At 43.6% G+C, this 19,605-nt stretch overlaps 1 protein-coding gene across 2 annotated transcripts in view; it reads left to right on the forward strand.

The window, feature by feature from the left end:
- The window catches only part of KCNAB1 (potassium voltage-gated channel subfamily A member regulatory beta subunit 1), a 393,898-nt gene that overhangs the window by 327,314 nt on the left and 46,979 nt on the right, over positions 1-19,605 (forward strand). For both annotated transcript variants that reach the window (XM_040428136.1, XM_040428137.1), the window contains exon 5: positions 10,164-10,208. In XM_040428136.1, coding sequence (XP_040284070.1) covers positions 10,164-10,208 — 45 coding nt within the window. The remainder of the gene's footprint in view (positions 1-10,163; positions 10,209-19,605) is intronic.

Below are 19,605 nucleotides of genomic sequence, written 5' to 3' on the forward strand. Positions count from 1 at the left end.
TGGAAGTGTTTGGAAGTGGCCTCCCTTCTATTGAAGTCAGGGTCACTCTTAAGTGTTAATGCTAATTCTATCTGTTTGTTTAATTTATTACAGTTATTATTGAGAATCTCTTATGGTATGCTTATATGTACTCAGCTGTTTTCCTTCAATATAGGGTAGGGGATTATAGGGGTTATCAGATTAGGTACGAGGACAGGGAACCCCTACCTTTAAGGGGTGTCTCTGGGCTTAGATATAGTAAGGGACATACAGGGAAATATTAGGTTTTTCATCCATCGATGTACTTAAGATATTAACCTTGTATTACCACTAATTGTACTACCTACAAGTTCCTGCTCAACATCCAAGTTCCTGCTCAACACTTGTGGATGAGTCCCGCTCCTACCCTTAAAGAAAGGATATTGTGTTATTTCAGCTAACCGTGAGTAACCATGAAGTACCTTTGGTTCTGAGATAGCTAGCATACTTGTTGTATATTGTATATGTATTTGTTGTCCTGATCCTTGGGATCTGAGCCGGGTTTGAGGTTATTTTTAAATGACTATTAAAAGGTATATTTTAGATTTATGGGAAGGTGTTTTGGACCATTATGTTACAGATAATACAACCGGATCCATTCATAACGGATGCAGATGGTTGCATTATAAGTAACGGAAGCGTTTTTGCTGAACCCTGCCAGATCCAGTAAAAACGCTAGTGTGAAAGTAGCCTTACCCGTAACATGACCATTTTGACCCTGCTGAGCACGTGTACTGTACCTTGTCATAACAGTGCTAAATAAGGGAAGGCAAATAGTTTTGGGAAAGTGATCTTTATAGCTGTGTTCACATTTGTTCGGCCTTATGTTCTGTTGGGCTCCATAATTTTTGAAAGTGAGCATAAGTCATTGGGATCTGTTAGGATTCACTGGGTCTTCTTGAACATTGATCCAAAATACTGTTCATTGCTCTGTCAAATGCAAAATCTATGAAAGTAGTGTGAAGGATTACAGTGTGCTACTTACATAGACTACATCTTATTCTTGAAGGTCAAAGGTCAGGATAGGTCATTAAAATCTGATGGTTGGGGGGCCTGCCAGTGCCTAGCTGTTTGAAAGGACCACTGCCTCTTCATACTACCCCAAGCACAGCGCAGTACATCGCCTACAGGCTGGGCTTGGTATTGCAGCTCAATCCCATTTACCTGAATGGGAATCATCTACAAAATGGCTGTGTGATGGATGGATGTGAAGTAACAGGCCGGGGAAGATCATAACTTGGTGACCTATCCCGTTAGGACATAAATATTTAAATCCCAGAAAATCCCTTTAAAGGGTTTCTACCACTTTGTTTTCACCTAATTAGCTTTCAGACACTAGCGATCCGCTAGTGTCTGCTCTATCAAACCATCCTAATATAACAGCTTATTGTCCTGCCGTTTCGCTAAAAAACTAACTTATATAGATATGCTAATGAGCCTCTAGGTGCTATGGGGGCGTCATTAGCACCTAGAGGCTCGGTCTACCTTCACAAACTGCCGCCGCCCAGCGCGTCCCTCCAGCCCGCCCATCTCCTCCGGAATGCGATCCTCCCCGTGCGCGTCTGTATTCGGCACATGCACAGTGAATGTCTGACCGCTTCCCTGCTCAGACATCTCCACTGCGCATGCGCCGATGACGTCATAGTGCTCCGAGGAACAGGCGCAGTGGAGATGTCTGTGCTGAAAGCGGTCAGACATTCACTGCGCATGCACCGAAAAAAAAGACGCGCACGGGGAGGATCGCATTCCGGAGGAGATGGGCGGGCTGGAGGGACGCTTTGTGAAGGTAGACCGAGCCTCTAGAGGCTCATTAGCATATCTATATAAGTTCGTTTTTTTGCGAAACGGCAGGACAATAAGCTCTTATATTAGGATGGTTTGATAGAGCAGACACTAGCGGATCGCTAGTGTCTGAAGGCTAATTAGGTGAAAACGAAGTGGTAGAAACCCTTTAAACTTTCATGTTTTATACTATGAATTTTCTTACTCTCCAAGCAGCTCAGGCTTTGTTATCTATCTGAATACTGTTTCCTCTCAGAACATACTTGGTGTGAGTTCACTTTAATTATAGTTCAAGACTGGGGAATGAATGTAAAAATAAACCTTCCTGTTTAACATGGGGAGGATTAAGAAGAGAAGCGTCTCATGGGAGATTAGCCAAAAGCCAGTGACCGAAAACAGGCAGTAGCTGCAGGTGAAGTCTATCGGGATCTTAGTCTATAGAAATATTCCAGGCCATGCTCGGTAAGGAAGATTAATATCTATCATGTCAACAATTCCAACAGATTTTCATTAACATAACACCTATTACATAACGTTCATTCTGCTACAAGACATCAAAATGAAGTGTTTAAAGAAGACGATACCATTTTACAATGGTATCTTCAAACAACATCAAGCAACCATTCCCATATCCAGAATTAGAGGGGTTTTCCAGTATAATTAGATATTTCCCTTGCATCAGTACTGAGATAGCACTGCACAGTGATGCTTGTATTAGTCTAAGGGTCCATGTCCGTATGTGTTTTGCGGATCCGCAAAACACGAACACAGGCAATGTGCATTCCACATTTTGCGGACCGCACATCATCGGCACGCTCATAGAAAATGCCTTTTCTTGTCTGCTATTGCAGACAAGAATAGGACATGTTCTATTTTTTGGCGGAAAGGTAGTGCGGATCCGCAAATGCGGATGCGGACAGCACATTCCGGCCCTAATGAAAATGAATGGGTCCGCACCTGTTCCGCACAATTGCGGAACGGATGCAGACCCATTTTGCGGACGTGTGAATGGACCCTTTCTAGACCCCGATGAAAGATGTCTAATTGAAACGCTTAAGTTTGTCGTTATTGGAACTTATCAGTCATACCTGTGAGCATAGGGATGCTAGTAGGAAGCGCTGTGGTTGCTGATTAGAATTCCTGGCAGATGTTGGATACCACAGTCTACCTATAAAGGCTCCAGCGTGTCGTGGTTAATGCCCAGGAGTCAGCAGTGTTATTTTATGAGCAGTTAGGGGGATTATTCAAAGAAATCGTGAAGGAATTCATCCCTCATTCTGAGTGGTGGGTTTAATTGCATTATCAAATACTTACTCCCTCACTCAGAACGATGAAGTGTCAATTACCCCACTGTGGGAGAACACCGCTAGGCAAGCATTGACCCATTGTCCCACCCGGAGTTCCTAAAGTAACTGATAAGCAACAGTGTGAATACTTACAGTAGTAGCAGAGTTTCATTACATATCAAAAAAGTTTGAAGTTTTAAATTTACCAATTTAAAGGGGTTGTCCGGAGATACCTGGAGATGACAGGCAGCCCCCTGTTATGAGCATCGGAGCATTTCATGCTCTGATGCTCTCCTATGCCCTGCGCTGAATTGCACAGGGCAAAGGCATTTTATGGTGTTCCGGTGATTTATCGGGGTTTCCATAAAGACTGCTAGGCGGAGGCTTCCGCCTAGCAGTGAGCCCGGTGGCATCACCAGCACTAATGGGCTGGCTGTAGCGCTGCCCTAGCCTGTAAACGGCATTCTTGAATGTGTCAACTATTCACCAGGTGCTACATGATAATCTAACAGTTCCTCTATATTTTAAGAACTCATATAAGCCGTTACAGAGGATCTGTCAGCTCTCCCAACATGTCAGTTTTATTACACAGTAAATGACTACTCTGGAACATCTTGTCTTGGAATTGTGCCGTTGCTTATTTCTGGAATAGTAAAGATTGACAACTACCGTAGATGTTACCATTTCTCTTGTTCATGAGGATTTTTCCTACGCAGTCTAATGACGCACGATCAGTTCAAGCAGTCCCCCTATTGACAAGGTGAATGGTAACCACCAATTGACAATTTATTCATCTGTTTCTAGGAAGGATACCAGAGGATAGGCACTGTGGCGAAAATAACCTCGCCACTGGGTTTTGGAGGGGCCTGTTTGCCAAGCTCTTGCCTCAGGACTATGGCCCATACTAACTTTGAAGGAGAAGACAGACCGGCCGCACTGTTTTGGGCAGGAAAGCCATGCTTGCGGTCGGCCAAATGTGACTTCCATGGAATTCGGGAATCCCTGCTCGGATCTGGGTGATTTTTGGATATGTTGTTCACCCAGATCAGAGCTATCCATGGATGTATACATTATGGGTAAATGTGGGGTTTTGAGGTGTCTTTGGAATTGTATTGTATGTTATGTGAGGGTACCCAGATAGATATGCCATGGAGCCTGTTCGTGAAATTAAAGACTTTGGCTCCATGTCGATTTTATTGTATTCGTGTAGTCTGAGTGCCATTCGCCTAATAATATGCACTCAGACTTGAGCTATCTGGGGATATGTTAAATGTCTGTGTTTATTGTAAGGGTTGTGACATTGTATGTTTAAATGGTGATTTCTGTCCTGTTGTCCCCACATGTGTATTGGCGATTTCCCTTTGTCTTGAGAGATAATTGAATTGCTCCTCGGTTGTCTCCAGGGGAGAGAGGAGGAAACCATGATGCATTGTGGGGATGTATTGTGTCTGTGTATCCTGAATTGCTGCATATCTGTCCTGTGTCCCAGTCTTCCATCTGGTCCCCTAGGGGAGTGTCCACCAGATGGGGACCTGCATAAATACGGGCGGGTAGCCCTCTGTAAAGGAGTTCCTGTTTTACATTCAACATAGAGCCTCGTCTCATATGTATGGGGATTGCTATACGTGTATACTCCCCTGGCTGTTCCTGGTTCCTGTGGTGGTATCGGTGTCGAGTGGGGTGCTTGGAGTCCTCGGGAGGCACTGGGAGCATCTATCGACGGAGGTACCCGGTCGGGGTGCTAGGAGATCCGTTACATTGGTGGCAAGCGGCGGGATCGTTCCCACAGCCAGAAGGACAGCTACAGGAGACACCATTCCATGGATTTTACAATTCGAGGGCAACGCATGTCCTAGTACAGCGACCCTGACAGCATCAGAATGGAAACAGCAGTGGAGTACGATGAGGGTGTCATGGATGACCGAGATGCATTCCACAAAGGCATCTGGTACCAGGCACTGGGTATTGTGGAGTATATGCGGGACGAAAGACTCCCCACGGAAGACCAGCGGTTGCAGAAGCGAGTAGCCCTGCGGATGCCCTTCCTGGGAGAGCAGCCCCGGGAGGAATGGGTAAAGAAATTGGAACACCTAGCATGGCAGGAGCTGTGGCTGGAAGATGCCTACCAGGCGCTCTGATGGTATGGGGCACAGTACCTACCCAGGACAGCTGAGCATGACAAGCCAGAGGGAGAGGAGTTTTATGGTCCTGACTTGTTATGGGAGACTTTTTCAGAGCTGGAGTTTGGGAGCCCTACACAAGCCCGGTTCAGGGACCTCTTTGAGTGGCGGGAGAGCAGGTATGACTGGGACGACACTCATGAGATTGAGCAGGACCTGGTCCACCTGGTGACCCGGGAGATGGAGCTGGAACAGGGCTACCAGCAGCTGTTCCACTCCAGTGAGAAGGCTCAGCAGGAGAGCAGAGTGACAGAGCCAGAGCCGGACCTCTTCAGCTGGGAAGATATTGTGGATTTTACTGGGAAGAACCCCAGGGTGCAGGTGGTGATGAGACCGAGGTTTCTCCACCGGTCCTGCAGAGAATTGGTAGCCCAGTCTCCATTCACCAGCAGCAGGCTGAGTTACAGGGGGCAGCGACAGTCGGTCCTGTCCCCCAGTCTCCTTTCCCCAGCAGCAGGACACTGTATTGGGAGCAGAGACGGTTGTTCGCCCTCCCCAGCGGCTGGAAGTATGTATGGGAGAGGAGCTCATTACCCCCTCTCCCCAGCGGCAGCTTAACGCACCAGGGGGAGACAGTAAGCCCCACAACAGTGCAGATGGGACCGTGGTCTCTGCACTTACAGCACAGGGGGTAGGGACAGTCGGTCCTGTCCCCCAGCAACAGGGCTGTTTAGCCAAAGGGGAGACAGTCGGTCTCCCCCTCCAACAACCAGGCTCCAACCAGGCTTCTTCCGTGGTAGCGCTGGCACCAGGGCAGAGTACCGCTGATCCCTGCCCACAAAGCAACCTCCACTCCAACCCAGGGAGCAACACAGAGACCGGGAGTACCAGCTACCAACATAACCTTGGTGGACTCACTGGACAGAGACAGGCTACCAAATTCAACAGCTCCAGTATTTGGTTGTGGGTGGGCTGCCAGACTAACTCAGGTACCGACCGGCGTGAGGTCAGGTATCTGGTTAGTCTTCCCTGGGAGGAGGAGATGTGTGGCGAAAATAACCTCACCACTGGGTTTTGGAGGGGCCTGTTTGCCAGCCTCTTGCCTCAGGATTATGGCCCATACTAACTTTGAAGGAGAAGACAGACCGGCCGCACAGCTTCAATCTGTGGAACTGTTTTGGGCAGGAAAGCCATGCTTGCAGTCGGCCAAATGTGACTTCCATGGAATTCGGGAATCCCTGCTCGGATCTGGGTGATTTTTGGATATGTTGTTCACCCAGATCAGAGCTATCCATGGATGTATACATTATGGGTAAATGTGGGGTTTTGAGGTGTGTGACAGAACCATCTGTCTTTGGAATTGTATTGTATGTTATGTGAGGGTACCCAGATAGCTATGCCATGGAGCCTGTTCGTGAAATTAAAGACTTTGTCTCCATGTCGATTTTATTGTATTCGTGTAGTCTGAGTGCCATTCACCTAATAATATGCACTCAGACTTGAGCTATCTGGGGATATGTTAAATGTTTGTGTTTACTGTAAGGGTTGTGACATTGTATGTTTAAATGGTGATTTCTGTCCTGTTGTCCCCACATGTGTATTGGCGATTTCCCTTTGTCTTGAGAGATAATTGAATTGCTCCTCGGTTGTCTCCAGGGCAGAGAGGAGGAAACCATGATGCATTGTGGGGATGTATTGTGTCTGTGTATTCTGAATTGCTGCATATCTGTCCTGTGTCACAGTCTTCCATCTGGTCCCCTAGAGGAGTGTCCACCAGATGGGGACCTGCATAAATACGGGCGGGTAGCCCTCAGTAAAGGAGTTCCTGTTTTACATTCAACATAGAGCCTTGTCTCATGTGTATGGGGATTGCTATACATGTATACTCCCCTGGCTATTACTCCTAGCTCTTGTAAGAGCTGTTCCTGTTCCTGTGGTGGTATCTGTGTCGAGTGGAGTGCTTGGAGTCCTCGGGAGGCACTGGGAGCATCCATCAATGGAGGTACCCAGTCGGGGTGTCAGGAGATCCGTTACAGGCACAATGCAGAGTTCTACAGCATTCATGAGGATCACAAGTATTTACTAAAGCAGACACGTCAAAAAAGTGGATAGATTCTCCTTAAAGGAAATGTCATCAGAAAATGACCTACTGTTTTAAATCAAGTTTTTTATGTTTAACATAATTTTTAAAGACTTTTTGGTGGTTGTTTTTATTAATTTTCCATGTCAATATCTATATTTATACAAAAAGATAAAATCCTACAGTATTCACACTGGTCACTAAGCCTAATAGTAGGCACCACTTCTTGGTCTGTACTGGTCACTTTACTGCAGAAAAAAACTTTGGTTACACATTTGCTTTAAGGATTTATAAAGGCTTTGAAACTAGATACATTCTGAATGCTTCTGAGGCTCCTTTCCTGGTCTCGCCTCCTATTGACTAACTTTGAATTCACTGCTCAAATCTATCTTTGGTGAGGATGGGCTGCCGGCTCACTGAAGGTTCAAGTTACACAGAAGTCTATGGAGAGGAGATGGGGTGGTGGAGGAAAGGGTTGCTGTAGATAGACAGGCACATAGAGTGACAGGGCCTGCTACTGGCATGTAATTGTGATTTACTGTGTCTAAATTCACTGCTGGATTTACATCTAAACTGCTTGGGTCTGCTGTGTAATGTCCTCCGTTACTACTGCAGCTTCTGATAACGTGCTACAGAGGCTTAGGAAGCAGTCTATGGGTAGACATGCTTCCAGTTAGTCTATGCCCACAAGCTCAAAAAAACTCTTAGAATTACAGACAGATTGCAGAGGGAAAAACTGCTGCAAAATGCCAGATACAAGTCATATAATGGTCAGAAACAGTGTTAGTCCCCATGCATACAGTACATACATACATAGCAGCTTAGTCTAAAAAATACCTGAAACAACAGTTACACTTTACCCTAACTCTAAATACAAATGCAGGTAAACAGCAGCCGCAAATAGTTCATGTGTAGGGATAAATGCATTCTCTATGTACATGAGTTGAGCGTTTAATCTGTGTAAGACGTTTTGAACATTTTTTGATGTTATGATCTGTGTGTACTAGGTCAGTTTTTTCTGGAACATATTCACTAGTATTATACATGTATAGAGTTTTATATTAAGTAGTATAAACAGGTCTCTAAGAATTGAGTATGTTTGCATTTCTGCTTCAGGAAAGTACACAAAAACAAGTTAAATGGGTTATGCCATGATTTATGTAAAAAAAATATAAAAATCAGACATCGTATAATGCATGACAATCTCTTCCTAACAAAGCTTGAACCAGCCCTGTACCTCACATGGCTCCAGAGATCTCCACATTTATTGCTCATCTCCTCATTAAGTGTTCTTGCATGGCAAGACCACTTACTGTTATCTCACATATATATTCTTATTATTATAGCCAAATTTACCACCCTAACTCCTCCCACAGTTTTTACACTGCATAGACTGTAATATACCAAAACGTGCGGATTGTTCCCGATTGGTGTGCTATTACTTTGTGGAACGTTTCGCCGAATGGTTCGCGAAATATTAGCGTTTTTGTGGCGAAATTGGTCCTATAGGAATGAATGGTGGAATGTTCAAGACTAGAGTGGGAGTTGAAAAATCAGGACATGATTTCTAAACTGCCACCACTCCCTCATTTTCAAGCCCATCTACACAAATCTTATATGAAAACGTTCAGCTATCCCTGCTGCCACTAAAAATGTCCACGGCTAAGCCATAGTCCTGATAGTTTTCACAATATGACCATTTGTTTGCAACTCACGCCGCCCATTGACATTCATTGAAACTCCACTCTAGCCACCTCAAATTTGAAGGGCAATTTCTAAACTGCTACTGTGCTTTCATTTTTTTATATTTCAGAGACATACTATGCATCAACATGTAGGTTTGGTTTTTGTGATTCTCACAATATAAAGCTCTTCGATGTAGGATTTATATTTTTTAAACTACAACAGTTTGAAGATGGCAACCGCCAGTGAAGTGAGCAAGTTGGAGCAGTTTGTTTTTAACCACTCTTCTCTGCCCTTGCTGTAGAGTGAGTTGCTATAGGAAACCAGGTGTATGAGCAGCCAGCAGAATGACAAAAGCTAGAGTGTGAGCTGAAAAATCAGGACATGATTTCTAAACTGCCATCACTCCCTCATTTTCAAGCACACCTACACGAATCGGCTGCTAATGTTTTTATAAATGTATGTTTTAATGTAACTGTGAAGCACTTTAGGCAACAACATTGCAATTAAATGTGCTATATAAATAAATAAAAGTTTAAATGCATTTCTCACTCTATCAAGCTTGCCATGTGCACTTTTTAAATTTGATCAATCAATTGGTTAGTGTAATGTTTACTATCTTTACTCACTCCACACAGTTACTCTGCCCACTCTATAAAGTTACTCTGCCCAGTCCAACCTTTCCACAGTTACTCCAGCTACTCCAACCACACAACAGTTACTCAAGCCACTCCACCCAGTTACTCCGCCCACTCCAGTTGTAGACTACAGGTGGAGGCAAGAACACTTCACACAATTTCCCCAGAGATTGTAGCTTTTTACAATTGTTCTGCTAGATTTATTTTAGACTGGTGGCTCAGAGACCTGTCCTTTCAGCTGTATCTCTTTGCCTGTAACTGCCACAGCTTCTAACAGAAGATAGAGCTGGTGACAGCTGAAAATTCCAACTGAGCTTGTGTGACCACTTCAAGAAATAATGAAAAGATGGTGTTGCATGCAGATAGATTTTATTTTTTAATTACATGCAAATACAAAAGTGATGAGATCTGGGTACTGGTTTGAAAAATGTGGAATGTTTTCGTGGGACAAACCCTAATTTAATGAATAAGAGATGAAGCGCAACAATATTTTTTTCTTTGCTTTCCAGATTGATGTTTAGTTTGTAGAAAACATTCTCTATTCTTTCTATCACAGGGCAGAAGTGATCTTGGGAAATATCCTCAGGAAGAAGAACTGGAGGTGAGTTTACCTCACATCCTTCCCCCTCCACTACTGTGTGGCGGGCTGCTTCTTTGAACACACAAACTGGAGGATTTCCCTATAGGAATTTGCTGTCTATAAATGTTGCATGGTTTACATTATCAGTACCATATTGCATCGAGTGTCTAGAGATAGAATGGAGACGCAGGTTTTACAGACTGTACTTTAAAAGAAATTGCTCCATTTGTCTAGATCTAGGGTGCTTTACATGTTCACCAGATGACTTTTTTATTTATTTTATTAATAATAGGTTAAAGCCATGTGTTTACATATACAGCAATTCTTTGCCAGAGCAGCCATGCTGAAGAATAAAGAATGTATGATGTATTTGTCCTAAAAGTAAGAATAACATGAGCAAAGCATTCCTTAAATTTTTTAGCAAAATATAGCAAAAAAAAGTCTTTTATAATAGTGCTTCTATTATAAAAGACTTTTTTTTTGCTATATTTTGCTAAAAAATTTAAGGAATGCTTTGCTCATGTTATCCTTACTGCTTGTCTTCTGAGATTCACGCTGCATAAAAAATGTCATATAGATAATGTTTGTTATCAATGGTATTTCTTCCTTTTACAGACATTATACACACTACAGTAATAACTAATCTTCGTGGAACAGATCTCTGGTTGATATGCCAGCACTGCTCCTCAGGGGAGGAATTGGACATTTTATCAATAGGTTGCCTACTTGGCTGACAAAGATAAGAGAGCATTGAGCCTGTGGTGTAGACCTCATACCAGTATGATAACTTCCCCCTACCTTGAGTCATCTCTGCTGTATATCATGCACGCATGTCTTTGGCTCCTTGCTTTTGCAGAACTCCCTCACCTTCTATACTAACACAAACACTTTATAGTGCCATACGCTGTAGCTATTGAACATAATTGCACCACACACTGTGACCCCAAATATAAAACATCCACATATGCACCCTTTAAAAAAATTATTCACCGCACACTGTGTCCGCTGAATATAATTACAACACACTGTGCACTGTGAGTACAATGCTGGGACACGCCCCCCCCCCCCCCCCCAAAAAAAAATTAACAATGTCATACACACACACTACATCCTAAATATAGTGCCACAAGGTGCCCCTTGGAAGTCTCAGTGCTGCACATTAGTATACACTGAAAATATTACTGCCACACATGGCGCCTCCTGAATATAAGGACATTGTCCTCTAAAAATCTCAATGCCATACAAAGTGTTCCCTGAAATCATTAAGATCACTCATAGTTTCCCTGGAATATAGTGCCCCCTGAAAATCTCACTGCTATATGTAGTGCTCCTGAAAATATTAGTGTGACAGAAAGGGACATCTGAATATAATTCCACACATTACCCTCTGAAAATCTCAATACCACCCATACTGCCTCCTGAAAATATTAGTGCTGTCCAAATGTCCAGACTGGTAATCTGCCCTACTGGGCAAATTTTTGGGTACCACCTGACATGATTAAAGAGCAACTCCACTGATAATGCCAGACCTGCAGTATAAGTGTAGTTTTGAGGTAAGAAGGGCTGAAGGACCTGGCTGTGATTACACCATCACAAGTTCTTCACCTCGTGAGAATACAAAAACTGCACTGATAATGCAAGCCCTACTGTATCAATGCAGTTCAAGGTTAGGATGGCAGAAGAAACCTGGCTGTGGTCATATCAGAGTACAAGGGAGAACTGCAGGATAAGCACTCTCCCTCCACATCCAGTGTTTCTGATCCTGCCAATCTGCAAGATAATGCAAGAAACTGAAATTGGGATAGTGTCACTGTCAGTTGGGGGAGAGGTAATTACCCCCTAATTACCTCTCCCCCAACTAACAGTGTTACTGCCAGTGGGGGAAGAGTAGTTAGGGGGACAATGTTTCTGCCAATAAGGGGATGCTTAAGGGGACAATGTTACTGCGGGGGGGGGGGGGAGGTTAGGGGGACAATACTGCTGCAAGTGGTGGAGGGTTGGTCAGGAGACAATGCTGCTGGGAGGCATTTTATGTTGCATGGTGCTATTTATTTGGTACTGTTTGAGTAGTATTTTGTTTTGCACGGTGATATTAGTGTGTGTTGTTGGGGAGGTACTTAATGCATGGTGGTATTTTGTGCTGCACTGGGGTAAAATCTGCTGACTTTTGAGGTGCCAGTTAAAATTAACATCAAAAGCTTCTGGATCTTTAAAAGGGGATTTATTAATGGTACAGGGAATTATAGATAAAAGGTTAACTAACTAAAGAACAGCAAAACAGGGAAAATACAGTTAAGGGGTAGGGAAGGAAGTGACTAACTAATTATGTAACATTATATATATATATATATATATATATATATATATCAAGAATGAATTCGCAATCACACCCACATACATTCACAAGTCCACCCCCTACTCAGATATTCTTCAACCTTCCTGCTGACTTCTTTCTAATCAGCTTCCATCAACACAATAAGGGTGTCCTTGTAATGATCTGCATCTTCCTGCGGATGGTGTACTTGCACTTAGAATTAGTCCTTTAGGTAGTATCCACTACCCCAGGGCCATAGTACAGCATTCTCCAAATGTTTGCTGATACCTCAAGGGCAGTTTCTACGACCCTTCAAAACAATACGTTTTCCTTCCAGTCATAGCTGTGCTTTCCATTGGTATCATTTATAGCTTGTTGACAGCAAAAGGACAGTTTTATGGCCTTTACAGGGTACACATCAAAGGCAAGCAAAACCATAACCAAATACCACTTACAACAGGCTGCTATTCATGGTCCAGGATATAAACTGTATATTACACTTCTGAAATTATTATAAACGTTGTCCACGTTGGCTTCCAACAAACTGGCATTGATTTGTTGGGGAGGTATTTTTGTCTTGCACATTGTATCTGATGCTACTGGGGAGGTATTTTTAGCTGTATCATGGTATGTGGTACTATTGGGAAGGTGTTGTATTCCCAAGATCTTATGATTAGGCATCCTTTCATTCATCTTGTATTGGTTCTTTTTTGCTTAATAAGAATGTAGCTATAATGACTGTTTATGAGCTGCCAGGAATTCAGCAATAAGAGCTACAGATCGAGCCATCATAGCTACACCCTGACTCATTCAGTGTGAGACAGAGAGCAATGGTCTGTAGATGCACTGAAATAGAATTCTGTAAAGGAAAAACTTTAGATTTTTTTTTAATAAAGGCCAATTGAAAAAGTGATTTTTAGTCCATAAAAAGTACAATGCAATGATAAAAACTGCCCAAATGTGTCTAGAGCCTTTAATGTCTTGATGCCACATGGTTCCCCCTGAAAATATTAAAGGGGCTATCTGGTAATAAATATTGATGACCTATCCGCAGGATAGTACAAGCAAACAGGTAACGGCAGCATCTCCAGTGACTTCTTTATTGGACAGACTTCACAGAAAGTGTGCCATAAAAATAAACAGCAACGTTTCTGCTACTACATGGCCTTTGCCAAGCCTAATACAGAGTGACACTATCCACCCTTTTAAAATGCATGCAGCTCCCCCCACATATTATCCCCAGGATAGGTCATCAATATCAGATTGGCAGGGGTCCGACACTTGAGACCTCTGCCGATCAGCTGTTAGAAGAGGTCGGAGCTCCATGAGTACCGCAGCCTCTTCAAAGGCCATGTGATGTCGCCGTATATCAGTCACATGGCCTAGTTGCAGCTCAGCCCCATTGAAGTGAATGGGGCTGAGCTGCAATACCAAGCACAGCTGCTATACTATGTACAGCGCTGTGCTTGGGAGCGACTGCGCTCACCAGAGATCCAATCAGCAAGGCAGCTTCTCGTAACTGATCAGTTGGGGTACTGGGACTTGGACCCCTGCCGATCTGATCATGATGACCTATCCTGAGGATTATATATTACTGGATAACCTCTTTAATATTTGACCCCTCATGCTTCTGTCATTGGCCATAACTATTCTTGCACCATCTTCTAGGAGAAGGGAAAAGCTTTTCCGTCACAAATCTATACTTGAATTCTGCCTATACACTGAGCAGTCACCCTGAGGCAGATACTGAACCCAAGACTCCAGATCAGCCCATCAATTGTCTCAGAGTGAATACTATTCCCATGCCATGTTATAGCAGTGCAGGTCTTGTCTGGACTCTTATGGACAAGCTCAGCAGGGACGGACATACCACATGTGCAGCTGCACAAAGGCTCTGGGGAAGAGGGGGCTGTGCTGTTGGAAAGATGACATGTAAGAACCTGTAGGTGGATCTCCTCAGTAATTTTCCTTCTTGACTCTTGCATACTTGTCACCTGAAAGATTTTATGTGGTAGCCTGTGGTGCACTTTGAGTCTAGACTCCTCCTTCAGAAAGCAAGGTATGTTAAAGGGGTTTTCTGAGATGCTGACATTGATGACCTGGGACCCCCGCTAGTCAGTTTTTTGAAGAAGCTGCAAAACTTTTCCTAGACCACTGACATCACATTCATCGGTCATGTGGCCTAGGTGCACATCAATTCCATTCAAGTGAATGGGACTGAGCTGTAATATCAAGCACCGCTGCTATCCAGTGGATGGGGCTGTACTTGCTAATCTGCGAGGAGGCCACGGCGCTCATTGAAGCACTGGACCAACTCAATCAGCTGATCAGTGAGCGTCCCGGGTGTCAGATCCCTGCTGATCTGATATTGATAACCTCCTCCACAGCCAGCAGCAAGCAGGATGGCTCCCTGCTTCACTATGAAAACGAACGGCCCGGCAATGAAAAGAACCATCGGGCTGGTGCGTCCCCCCAGCCTCTACGCCCGGAGCACATGCCCCACCTGCCCCCACCTCGCTACATCCCTGCAAATATAATGCATACACCAACATGTAATCTTACATGGGTATGCTGGGGGCAGTAGTGCACCAGCATCACACATCAGTCCTTTTGTAGATGCAATTTTCAGTATTCTCCAATCTGGCTAAAAGGTTACCCCTCTATCCCGTCTATGATATCTACAGTACCTTGCAAAAGTATTCACCCCCCCCCCTGACTTTTTTCGTGTTTTGGTGCCTCACAACCTGGAATTAACATGGATTGTTTGAGGATTTTCATTGTTTAATTTACAGAACATGTCCACAACTTTGAAATGTTTTTTTATTTTATTTTATTGTGAAGCAAACAACAAATAGGACAAAATAACAGAAAAAGTCAATGTGCATAACTATTCACCCCCCTAAAGTCAATTGTAGAGCCACCTTTTGCGTCAATCACAGCTCCAGGTAGCTTTGGATAAGTCTTTATGAGCTTGCCACATCTTACCACTTGGATTTTTGCCCATTCCTCTTTGCAAAACTGCTCCAGCTCCTTCAAGTTGGATGGATTGAGCTTGTGAACAGCAATCTTTAAGTCTGACCACAGATTTTCTATTGGATTGAGATCTGGGCTTTGACTAGGCAATTCCAACACATTTACATGTTTCCCCTTAAACCACTCAAGTGTTGCTTTAGCAGTGTGTTTGGGGTCATTGTCCTGCTGGAAGGTGAACCTCCGTCCTAGCCTCAAATCACACACAGAGTGGGACAGGTTTTGCACAAGAATATCCCTGTATTTAGCACCATCCATCTTTCCCTCAACTCTGACCAGTTTCCCAGTCCCATCCGCACAGCATGATGCTGCCACCACCATGTTTCACTGTGGGGATGGCGTTCTTTGGGTGATGTGATGTGTTGGGTTTGCGCCAGACATAGCGTTTTCTTTGATGGCCAAAAAGAATAATTTTACTCTCATCAGACCAAGGCACCTTCCTCCATACATTTTGGGAGTCTCCCACATGCCTTTTTGCAAACTCACAATGTGCCTCTTTGTTTTTAGCTGAAAGTAATGGCTTTCTTCTGGCCACTCTGCCATAAAGCCCAACTCTATGGAGCGTACGGATTATTGTCGTCCTATGTACAGATACTCCAGTCTCTGCTGTGGAACTCTGCAGCTCCTCCAGGGTTACCTTAGGTCTCTGTGCTGCCTCTCTGAATAATGCCCTCCTTGCCTGGTCCGTGAGTTTTGGTGAATGGCCGTCTCCTGGCAGGTTTTCTGTTGTGCCATGTTCTTTTCATTTGGTTATTATAGATTTGCTGGTGCTCCTGGGGATCATCAAAGATTTGGATTTTTTTTTTATAACCTAACCCTAACTTGTACTTCTCAACAACATTGTCCCTTACTTGTTTGGAGAGTTCCTTGGTCTTCATGGCAGTGTTTGGTTAGTGATGCCTCTTGCTTAGGTGTTGCAGCCTCTGGGACCTTTCAAAAAAGGTGTGTATATGTAATGACAGATCATGTGACACTTAGATGGCACACAGGTGGACCTCATTTCACTAATTATGTGACTTCTGAAGGTAATAGGTTGCACCAGAGCTTTTTATGGGCTTCCTAACAAAGGGAGTGAGTACATACGCACATGCCAATTTTCTGTTTTCTATTTATGAACAATAGTTTTATTTATATATTTTTGTCACTTCACTTCACAAACTTAGACTATTGTGTTCTGATCCATCACATAAAATTCAGATTAACTAAACATTGAATTTAAGGCTGTAATGTAACAAAATACGAAAAAAGTCAAGGGGGGTGAATACTTTTGCAAGGCACTGTATATGACCAAATAGGAATGAATATGTCTGATTCATAAAAAAAAAAAAAAAACAGTTAATGCATATTGGATAGATGGCACACTGCTCAGTTTGGAGGGAAAAAAACAATACAGTGAAGCAAATTTGTCACATTTATACTAAAAAGACACCTATATAAAGGCTACAAGTATACATACAATATGATAGGTTAATGTAGTATGTTATGCTGTGAACCATTTAATCTAAATGCTGCAGAAAAAATCATAGCAGTCACTGGACAGCATATACAGTCCTGATCAAAAGTTTAAGACCACTTGAAAAATGGCCAAAAATCATATTTAGCGTGGCTGGATCTTAACAAGGTTCCAAGTAGAGCTTTAACATGCAACAAGAAGAAATGGGAGTGAGACAAAACATTTTTTGAGCATTCAATTTAATGAAAACAACGAATAAACTGAAACAGGCTGTTTTTCAGCTGATCAAAAGTTTAGGACCACACCTCCAAAAAAAAACTAAACCCCCCCAAAACAGAAATCCAACTTCCAAACATGAACTCAGTAATGAGTAGCTCCGCCGTTATTGTTTATCACTTCCAAAATTCGTTTCTGCATGCTTGATGCAAGCGTTTCCATGAGGTGAGTGGGAACATTTCTTCAAGTGGTGAAGACGGCCGCACGAAGGCCATCTACTGTCTGGAACTGTTGTCCATTTTTGTAAACTTCCCTTGCCATCCATCCCCAAAGGTTCTCAATTGGATTTAGATCAGGGGAACACGCAGGATGGGCCAAAAGAGTGATGTTATTCTCCTGGAAGAAGTCCCTTGTCCTGCGGGCATTGTGTACTGTACCGTTGTCCTGTTGAAAAACCCAGTTGTTACCACACAGACAGGGCCCTCAGTCATGAGGAATGCTCTCTGCAACATCTGGACATAGCCAGCGGCCGTTTGACGCCCCTGCACTTCCTGAAGCTCCATTGTTCCACTGAAGGAAAAAGCACCCCCTCCACTGTGGCGCGTAGAAAACATCTCAGGTGGGATCTGCTTGTCATGCCAGTAACGTTGGAAACCATCAGGACCATCAAGGTTAAATTTTTTCTCATCAGAGAATAAAACTTTCTTCCACCTTTGAATGTCCCATGTTTGGTGCTCTCTTGCAAAGTCCAAACGAGCAGTTCTGTGGCGTTCAAGGAGACGAGGTCTTTGAAGAAGTTTTTTGTTTTTGAAGCCCTTCAGTCTCAGATGCCGTCTGATGGTTATGGGGCTGCAGTCAGCACCAGTAAGGGCCTTAATATGGGTCGAGGATTGTCCAGTGTCTTGAGGGACAGCCAATTGGATCCTCCACCTCAGTGCTGATGAAATCTTTTTGGGTCTTCCACTTGACTTTTTTGTTCCATAACCCTCAGGATCATTTAAGAAATTCCAAATGACTGTCTTACTGCGTCCCACCTCAGCAGCGATGGCGCACTGTGAGAGACCCTGCTTATGCAGTTCAACAACCCGACCACGTTCAAAAAGGGAGAGTTTTTTTGCCTTTGCCATCACAACGTGTGACTACCTGACAGAAGATGACAATGAATCCACAGCTTTGCACAGAATTGTCATTTTAAAGGCATGTGGTCCTAAACTTTTGATCAGCTGAAAAACAGCCTGTTTCAGTTTATTCGTTGTTTTCATTAAATTGAATGCTCAAAAACTGTTTTGTCTCACTCCCATTTCTTCTTGTTGCATGTTGAAGCTTTACTTGGAACCTTGTTAAGATCCAGCCATGCTAAATATGATTTTTTGCCATTTTTCAAGTGGTCTTAAACTTTTGATCAGGACTGTATTTTATACAGTGAATACTTTCATTGCTGTTCTTCATATCGCAGGGAGACGGGTGCACTGTTCTTGGGGCCGGACACTGTCTGCGTCCACCTTCAGCCTCAGATGAAGTCATTGAGCCGCCTGCATCATGCAGAAGGCACCGACTGTCAGGGCAGAGAGCCAAGCATGGCTTCCTTGCATCGGTCTGCACCATTGTCAAGCTCAATACAGTTGATTGCAGGATAGCACTAGGTCAGCACAGCGCTTCTTCCCGGGAGAACCAGCTGAATACCACTCCTGTGGCTCTGGGGTCCACGCACATGGCAAACTGCACGTACAGAACCTGTAGTGGCACACAGAGTCCCATAGGCATTCAGCATTCTGGTGAATGGGATCTCCAGGAGGCACTACATTATTTTTTAACCTTGTCCTTAGGGTACGGCCACAGGTTCAGGTGTATTGATTCAGTTGTGGAAGCCACAATCAGGATTTGATCATAAAAGGAGAGAAAGTATAAAGGACAAATCGTTTTTTTAGCTTCAAAAACTGCTGCAGAAAACCTGATCATGTGGATATACCCTTAGAAAGCTGCACCACCCCTTAAAGAAGAAACATTGCCTGTGTGATCACTAGTTAGGTTCATGTGCTAATGCAGCAAGGGATCCAATTAGGTGCAAGATGTGGGTTTTCTGATATATTGTGCTATTACACATGCCTATAATTTTGCTACTTTGGCTGCTGTTTTAATTTTCTTACACTAGGTGGTGGGGGTGCCATCTTATTTTGCTATGGGGCCCCATGAATTATAGTTATGCTCCTGTGTATATATATATACACTGCTCAAAAAAATAAAGGGAACACTTAAACAACACAATGTAACTCCAAATCAATCACACTTCTGTGAAATCAAACTGTCCACTTAGGAAGCAACACTGAGTGACAATCAATTTCACATGCTGTTGGTTCTGCAGGTGGTGATCACAGACTACTTCTCAGTTCCTATGCTTCCTGGCT

Source organism: Bufo bufo, chromosome 4, assembly GCF_905171765.1.
Source record: "Bufo bufo chromosome 4, aBufBuf1.1, whole genome shotgun sequence".
In the NCBI taxonomy this organism is placed as follows: domain Eukaryota; kingdom Metazoa; phylum Chordata; class Amphibia; order Anura; family Bufonidae; genus Bufo; species Bufo bufo.